At 60.1% G+C, this 8,830-nt stretch overlaps 1 protein-coding gene across 2 annotated transcripts in view; it reads left to right on the plus strand.

The window, feature by feature from the left end:
- MDFI (MyoD family inhibitor) overlaps positions 1–8,806 on the plus strand; it is a 15,714-nt gene extending 6,908 nt beyond the window's left edge. For both annotated transcript variants that reach the window (XM_034648152.1, XM_034648153.1), the window contains exons 3-5: positions 2,365–2,547; positions 5,500–5,724; positions 8,476–8,806. In XM_034648152.1, coding sequence (XP_034504043.1) covers positions 2,365–2,547; positions 5,500–5,724; positions 8,476–8,732 — 665 coding nt within the window. In that variant the 3' untranslated portion in view covers positions 8,733–8,806. The remainder of the gene's footprint in view (positions 1–2,364; positions 2,548–5,499; positions 5,725–8,475) is intronic.
- Positions 8,807–8,830: the final 24 nt, after the last annotated feature.

The following is an 8,830-nucleotide window of genomic DNA, read 5'->3' on the forward strand; positions in this document are numbered from 1 at the left end:
AAGAAGGTGGGTGCATGGACCTGAGCATTTCATTTACTCTTGGAAACCCTGAGGGATAAGCAGGAGGAACCCCCCACACACACCCTTTACGCACAAGGGAACACGAGTCTGGTGACTTGCCCAGGTTGGTTACCCATAAAAGCCAGGGCTTGGATCTTCCAGCTCCTCGCTGGTTTTCATTACACCACACGGGGAGACAGGGGAGACAGGGGAGACAGCGCTGCCCGTCAGGGCCACACCATGGTGCCTCTAGGGCCAGAGGCTGGAACTGGGCAGGCCCCTCCCTTCCTAGGAATTAGGACCAAGCCCTGAGCCTCCCTCTTCATGCCAGTTTGGTGTTAGCCCCCAGGAGCCACGGCTGAGCTGTTGTAGCCCAAACTCAGGCTGGGAGAGGCATCATCCAGCAGGCGTCGCCCCTCCCTGCGTGTCATCTGGACTCCCCTGCTCCCCCTGTCCCAGCCCCCCCATCTTCCAAAAGCCATTCGACTCCTCTCTCATGAGCCCAGGAGTGAGGGGGCTCTCAACTGGCCCAAAGAGTGTATGGAGCGGGACAGAACGGACTTGTCCCTTCCCAGAGCAGCTGGGGTCACTGCGAGGGATGCCCGGCCTATGACTCTGCCGCCCTCCTGAGCTTGCAGGAGCCCTGTGCCCCTCTCCTGCTCCGGCTGCTGTCTCCGCAAAGGGCCTGTGGTTCTCCCCCGGCAGGTGTGAGCACGTCCCTCGGGCCTGCTGTCTCTGTGCTACCTACCTGGGTCCCCTGGGGCCTCGTCCCCCTGGCCATGGGGGACGGGGATCTTGGGAACAAAAATTGCTCAGGGCCCAGGGAGGGGAGCAGCTGAGCCCCTGGATGGTCCCCCCACCAGGCTGCTCCCAGCCCCCAGACCTGCCTGCCCCACCCTCACTGGCTCCCCTGTGGTGGCCTCCTGCCTCCAGTCTTGGCGGGCTTCGCTTGGAGACAGCTCAGAGAAGGCCAGCGCGTGTAGGCCCTGTGTTCTCTGTGATTGAGTCTGTTTCTATTTCCAAGACTAGTCTTTGTCTATCTGTCAGTCGCCCTGGGCGTGTCTCTGTCTTGGTCACTTTGTGTGGTGTGCACAGGCTGGTGGAGATGGTTTAGTCTCCGGGTTCCTGCCCTTTCTTTTCCTCCTCTGTCTGCCAGTGCCCTTGTGGTCTCTGTGTCCGAGTCTCTCATTTCTATGTCTCCCCTGCTGCCAACATGCCGTGGGAGGGGGCACCTTCTCAAAGCCGCTGTCTACCCTGACTACACAACTGGGGGTCTGATGAGAGGCACGGGCTGCACCCTGCACCCTGTCGTTGCTGGCCTGGCCCCGGCCCGTGATCCCTGAACTCACCCTCCCTGCTCTCTGCTTACCCTCAGGCCTTCCTACACCCCTGCTGACACAGAGGGATGGGAGCTCAGGCCCCTTCCTGCCTCCCTCCCCCACCTCCCATCCCCCCTAATCTTTCCCTGGGCCCAGGGGGCCCTAGTCTTGCTGCCTCAGGAGCTGTGGGTTTGAAGGTGGCTCCATTTCTGCCTTCCGCCCACCCTGCGCAGAGGGGCTGAGCTGGTCACTGTAATTACATGTGGCTGCGGTCCGCCTCTTCCCAGCCTCTTGGGCCGGCTCCCTGCCTCTCTTCCTGCCTGGCCTCTCCACCTCGGGCCCATCCTTCTCCTCAGGCCGGGTCTCTGACTCTCTCTCCTGCTGTCATCCCCTCTCTCTGACCTGGCTTCTGGCTGTCTCTCTCTTTTCTCTCTCTCCCTGCCTGCTCTGCACTCCCTTCTCTGTCGCCCCTGCCTCTGTCCCCATCCTTCCCTGCCTCCCCCTCACTGGCTTTCTGCTGAGTCTCCCTCCTGTCCCAGGCTGTCTGTCCCTGGGGTTTCTGGGGGCTCCCTCCTTTGGTGCCCAGTCCTGCCTTCTGATGTCTCTCTCTGCTTCTGCCTTTCACTGTCCCTTTGATTCTTTCCCTCTCCCTGTCTCTCTGGATGCCTCTCCCTATCCCTCCATCACTGGCCATCTCTCTGTCCTCTCCTGCGCCGTGTTTCTCCCCCCCCCCCCCCCCCCCCTCCTNTTTCTACTTCGCATCTCCGGCCCCTCTTCCTGACAACCACACAGACAGAAGTGTGCGGGTGCACACACTCATATACACACGGACACACACACACCCTTGATCACTCCTGGCTTGCGTTTTGGGAGCTTCCTATTTTGGAGCCTGGCACCATTGCCAGATAGGGTAAGGGCTGGGTAGCTGGTACAAAGAGGCCGAGAATAAGGACTCATGGCATTCTGGGCTGCGGGAAGGGGACCAGGGCTGGGCAGACAGGAGGGCACTGGGAAACTATACCTTGGTCGTGTGCTTTTTCTCTAGCCCAGACCCCATCCCTCCTGCCTGGGCTGGAGGTAGTAACCGGATCCACTCACCCTGTGGAGGCAGCGCTAGAGGAGGGCTCCCTGGAGGAGGCGGCAGCCCCCATGCCCCAAGGCAACGGCCCTGGGGCCCCTCAGTCCCTGGACAGCACTGACCTCGATGTTCCCACAGAAGCTGTGACACGTGAGTCCTAGGGGGCCGGGAGGTGAGAGTGGCAACATGTGGGGGTCACACTAGGGAATCCTATCCCTATGGGCTGACGGAAATACAGTGGGTGCCTGTGGGAGCCTAGCACTGGGCCAGAACCTTGAAGTGTGGGCAAAGGAAAGGTATAGGACACGGTCGGTATCCTTTCTGTCTAGGAAAGAGACCTCCGCATACAAAACGATTAATATAATATTACTTCACAAGGAGGGTGGATGGGCTCCAGGCAATATGGTTCAAGAGCAGAGGGCGTGGTGCCATATGAAAGGAAGAAGAGAGCTGGGGGTGCTGAGGGCCCCGAGCCAGAGTCCGCTGCAGCCCCACCCTTCAAAGTATCGAGGGTCAAAAGGAAAGAGAGAAGCCCCCAGTTACTTTGAGCAGAAAGGAGCCTATTCCCAGGCTTGGCTCAAGGCCTCCAAGGAGGTCCTGGGAGGGAGAGAACTCTCGCCCCTCACCCTCAAGAGCAGGGGAAGTGGCAGCCAGGGCCGTTTGAAATTAATAAGAAGAGCCACAAAATCTATAGACACATTTGCACTTTCCAACTTTCTTTGCTGGAATGATCTCACGGACTCTTCAAACCAGCCTGTAGTGAGGCAGCAGGACAGCGAGTGCCAAGTCCATTTTACAGATGAGGAAACTGAGGCACGCAGAACCACTCAGCCCGGACACAGCTGGGGCACTCAGGTCTCCTGGCCCAGTGCTCTTTCCGGGGCCTGCCTGCTCAGCTGGCATGGCTGAGCAGGGAGCCGCCTTCAGCCAGGGCATCTGGGGCCAAGCTGGACTCCCTGGAAGTCAGGGTTACTGAATCCTGCTAGCGCACGGCCCTCAGCCTCCTCTAGACACACCCCCCAGCAGAACGGAGAGAAAGAGGTCAGCGCCGTGGCCACAGAGGAGGGGGCCTGCATGGGAGTTGGACAGACACCTCTGTGTCTGTGGGCCCGAGTGTTTGCTCTGTGACTCAGTCCCCACGGCCACCCCCACGGCTATGGCCACAGGCAAGCTCTGTCTCTGCCCGAGCCTCGCAGGGCCCTCAGCTTACCACACACGCCCGCCCTCCGGTCGCTGTGCCCATGTTTAGGCATCGGGGCAGGGGGCACGGAAGCTGGCCAAGCACTCAGGCCGGTCTCCCGCCGTGGGGCCCGGAGGTGGGAGCAGGATGATTCAGTCCTGGCTGCTTCCCGTGGCCTTACCCCTGTTTACCCAGATGCAGGCACCAGCCACACCTCAGGGCCAAAGGCTCCCAGCGCAGAGCTTCTCCAGAGCCCTGTCTCCCGTGCTCTCCTGACTCCCCATCTGGCCATCGGCTCCTTTCTCGCAGCCTCCATCCCCTCCCTGCTCCACTTCTAGCTGTGGAACCTTGGCCTCCGTTGTTTTTCATCTGTGGAATGGGCCCGCAGGGTAGATCTATCAAGATGCATAAAGGAGCTACTCTACAGAAAGCTCTTGGCACACTGTTGGCGCCTAATAACAGACCAAACGTGTCAGGTACGAGTTACAAGATGAGTGATGGCTGTGATAGGAGCAGCTTAGTCCCCAGGCCTTCATCTCCCAGCCTCTGCCCTGCTCTGCGCTCTGCGCCCCAGCTCTTGGCCTCCAGGCTGGGCTCACGTCTGACACTTTCTAGCTGTGGGACCTTAGACAAGTTCCTGTACTTCTCCGGGACTCAGTTTCCTCATCTGTGAAAGGTGGATAGCGTCCTAGGGACAAACTGAGCGGGTTCGTGAGAGAATGGCGTGTGATGCGGTTGGAAGGGTGGCTGGCGGGCCGGAAGGTGCTCCATGATGTGATGACGTCACCACAGCCGTGTCGTAGAAGGCCCAGCCCTCTCTGTCAGGGCAAGCGCCGAGGCCACCTCCCCCTCCCCTCAGCCTCCAGCCGCCACCCCCCAGACACCTCCTCCTATAACTCAAACCCAGAGGCCTGGGGGGAGTTGGAGACCCACACCCCAGTGCCTAGGAGATGGAAGTGCCCAACATTTACGCCTTTACAGAGGGTCCCGCCCAGGAGCCGGCAGCCCTGAGCAGCCAAGAGGGCCTGCAGTTGCCCACGTCACAGTCTCAGTCCCCTCCCCCAAACACACACACATCTGCGCCCATCTCTTGCAAACAGAACCGTGGCCTCCAGGTGAGCAAACCTGGGGCCAGGAAAGGGACTGGGTGCTTTGGGGGGATCCCCAGGGTCAGCTTCCCTGGACCCCACTGTTGAAGCCAAAGTTTGGTCCCTCAGCCTGAGATGGGGACTCAGGGAGTTCCTGGCCTTGGGGATCCCCCACCACGGGCCTCTTTTCCCTTCTCTCCCCTCTCACCCAGACCCTCAGGACCCCCTAGGAGACTCCGCCAGCCGCCCAGCAGAGGCGGACAGGGCAGGGAAGCTGGGGTGGGAGAGAAGAGATAGAGGGGCTGCTCTGAGGCACCCCTGGAGCCCAGGGCCAGGGCGTTCATCTCCAAACAGATGTTTCCAATAAATCACCCAGCACACCAAGGGCAGAAACAGCTGGGGGCTTGGCAGGGGCCGAGGTGAAGGTTAACTGCTTCACTGCTGTCCCTCCGCACCCCAGCCAAACAGTCCCTACCCCTCCACCCTGACCACCGCCACTCTTGCCAGAACCCCAGGACCCCAAGAGCAAGAGAATGGATTTCACGTGGGTAAGAAGGTGGGGTCCAGGGCTCTGAGACCCTGCTGTTGCCTTGCACCTCTGTCTCTTCTGGAACGAGCACTGGCCTGGGGGTCATGAGCCAGGCTCAACTCTACTATTTCCTGGTGTCCCTCTGGGCAAGTCAGTTCTGCTCTCTGGGCCTCAGTTTTCCCATCTGCAGAATACAAGGCCAGTTAGGTGAGGCGAATCTGAGAATGAAGCAGGCAGGTTTGGGGCAGAGCTCTGGGAGGCTGTGTGTCCCCCACCCCCATTAATCTTTCTCATCATCTCTTTAGGCCAGCCTCAGGGGAACCCCTTGAGCTGTACCCCACTAGTGGCGAATGGCTCAGGCCACCCCTCAGAGCTGGGCAGCGCCAGGCGGGCGGGGAACGGTGCCCTGGGTGGCCCCAAGGCCCACCGGAAGTTGCAGACGCACCCATCTCTCGCCAGCCAGGGCAGCAAGAAGAGCAAGGGCAGCACGAAATCTACGGCCTCCCAGATCCCCCTCCAGGCGCAGGAAGGTAAGCACCCCCTCTCCCCTCTCCCTGGGGGAGGCCTCCCCCTCCCACGCCGGGCCCCTCCAAGCACGCACGAAGCAGGGACCAGCAGCAGCATCTTCACCAGGCTGTGGGTTAGAAGCACAGGCTCAGCCCCTCGCCAGGCCTCTGGGGTCTGAACCTCTGGGTGGGGCCCAGGAGACCGGATTTTAACACTGGCTCCGGGGAATCTGGCCAACAACACCTTCTGGGGAAAGTGAGGCGTATCTGCCTTCTCAAGACCAACCCCTGCCCGCCCACGCTCTCCCAGAGTTGCTGTAACAAGGAATGAAAGCACCGGGGCTGCGCCAGCATAAGCCACTGCATTTCTGGAAAGAAAACTTTACTCAAAGCGTGGACCGCCTGTTCAGTGAGAGCAGAACACCTGGCAGAATAAAATAAGGCACCATCAGAGACTTACTTGGGGGTGTGGCGAGGGCTGTGCAGGGTGGTGGGAGGGCAGAGAACCCAGATACAGTAGCTGTTGTTCCCTCAATACGAGGGTCCTCGGCCCGGCCGCCCAGGGCAGCCGGCTTCCCCGCGCCAATGGGCATTAATTCGGCGAGGGTGACGGCTGCCTGTAGCTTAGTGGTGCTTGACCTTCGCCCCAGTAAGTGTGTCCTGTCCACGTTCGGGGACCCCAGCCTGGTCCTCTGCAAACAGGATTCAGTGTACACATTTGCATGTAACGTGTTCATCGGCTTCCCGGAGAGCGGATTCTCCAACAGTCTTAATTATGAAGGGGACGTTCATTCATTTAAAAATGTACTGGGCATGTGCTATGAGCCGGGCACTGTGCTATGCGCTGGGTACCCGGTCCCTGGCCTCACAAGGCTCTCATGAGAAAGACAAACAGGTCATCACCATCCGGGGTGAGAAATACAGAGGTAAAGCCACACACGGGAGATTATGCAAACACAGGGGACACCCACACCAGCCCAGGAAGCTGGGTCCGGAGGTGTCTGAGCAAGCCTAAGTGCTGAGTAGTGGGATCTAGCCGGGGGAGCATTAGCTCAGAAGTGCGAAACGCTAGCTGCTGGAAACCCTAACTGCTAGCTCGGCTGGATGAGGAAATTCTAGGTGAGGGATGGGGGGAGGTGAGACTCCCAGCAGGCAGGTCCTGCAAGGAGGTCGGAGGCACCTTGTAAACTGTGCATTGGACCTAGACTTTATCTGGAAGACATGCAGCGCCTGGGTGGCTGAGTCAGTTAAGGGTCTGACTCTGGATTTCAGCTCTGGTCATGATTTCAGGGTCCGGGGATCAAGCCCTGCCTCCAGCTCCGTGCTTTGTGTGGAGTCTGCTTAAGATTCTCTCTCTCCCCCTCTGCCCCCCACCCCCACACGCTCAAGGCATGCATGTGCACTTGCTCCCTCTCTCTCTCAAAAAAAAAAAAATGTTTATCTGGAGGGCAATAGGGAGCCATTGAAGGATTTTAAACAAGGTAGTGACTTCATGGGATTTGCATTTGAAGAGAACTTCTTCCTGCAGTTTGCAGGTAGATGGCAGGGGTTGCAGCTGTAGGAGACCCCAGTCCCTCCACTCATAAAGGGAGTGGGAGAGTCAGACCTTCCACGGCAGTGTGAGACCCCCACAGGACCAGCAGCCTGTGCCAGGGGCCCACCTGGCCAGGGGACCTGGCCGCTCGGCTGCATGCCCAGCCCTGGGGGGGATATCATATCGGCTCAGCATCCTGGCTGCCCAGAGGGCGGTTCAGAGCAGGGCTCCAGAGCCAGCCTGCCTGCTTTCGGTTCCCAGCTCCACCACTTCCCAGCTGACTGCCCAAGGGTAGACTGGCGCATTCATGCGCTTACCATCTATCTACTCAGCACCTCAAATGTCTTGCGCCTTCTGGGGACTTGTAACCTATCAGTGACTGCAAGGGACAAAGATGCCTGTCCTTGGGGAGCTTCAGTTTTGGTAGGAGGAGAAAGCCCTGTAGTGCCATGGAAGGTGATAAGTCCTCCCCTGGGGGAAAGGTGGGAAAGGTGGAAAAGGCGGGGCAGGCCAGGGCAAGGGGCTGAGGGTGCTGTGGTGGGGCGGGTTGCAGTATTAAAGAGGGTGGTCCCCGAAGGCCACCGCAGAGTGTGGGAGGAGACCAGAACTTACCCTAGGGAGGTGGAAGCCACCCGAGGGTTCTGGCCGAATGCACTCAACTGAAGTTTGGCAAGGGTCCCTCTGGGCTACTGTGTGGGGAGTAGACAGGGAGGGGTAGTCAAAGGTGGGGGCTGGGGCGACCAGTGAGAGGCTGTTGCAGTTGCCCAAGTGAGAGAAGAGCAGAATGGCAGGGTTCTGGGTATATTCTGAAGCGTGCCTCAGTTCCTTCATCTGCAGAGTGAGCCTAAGAGCAGCTCCATCTCTGGGAGCTGTTGCAAGTTTAAATGAATTTCATTCATGCCTGAACACTTAGAAGAGTAACTGGGAAGTGCTAGGCCGCGGGTTTGGTAAATAAATGACTAAGGGTAGTGAAGAGCTGACGGCAGGGGCTCAGACCCTGGAGGCTCAGACCCTCGCTCTGCAGCTTAGTGCCCAGGTGCCTGTAACTCTGTGCCTTGGGCTCGTGAGCCGGGAAAGCTGGGCGCCTCACATTCCCCCTGTGTCCGAGCAGTGGGAGGGGAGCAGCAGTGGGAGGGGAGCAGCGGGAGGGTAGCGGAGCACTGGGCAGTGAGCCCTCTGTGGCGGCTGGGGCTCTCGCCCCTGGCTCTCTCACCCGCCCTGGACCCCGCCCGTGCCCGCAGACTGCTGCGTCCACTGCATCCTGTCCTGCCTGTTCTGCGAGTTCCTGACGCTGTGCAACATCGTCCTGGACTGCGCCACGTGCGGCTCCTGCAGCTCCGACGACTCGTGCCTCTGCTGCTGCTGCTGCGGCTCGGGCGAGTGCGCCGACTGCGACCTGCCCTGCGACCTGGACTGCGGCATCGTGGACGCCTGCTGCGAGTCCGCCGACTGCCTGGAGATCTGCATGGAGTGCTGCGGGCTCTGCTTCTCCTCCTGACCGCCGCCGCCCCCGCAGCGCCCCTCGCGCCCCTCGCGCCGCGGCCCGGGGGAGGGGGGACGCGCGGGGCCAGCTCTGGGGAGGGGGGAGGGGGCGGA

Source organism: Ailuropoda melanoleuca, chromosome 19 (genome assembly GCF_002007445.2).
Source record: "Ailuropoda melanoleuca isolate Jingjing chromosome 19, ASM200744v2, whole genome shotgun sequence".
Lineage (NCBI taxonomy): Eukaryota > Metazoa > Chordata > Mammalia > Carnivora > Ursidae > Ailuropoda > Ailuropoda melanoleuca.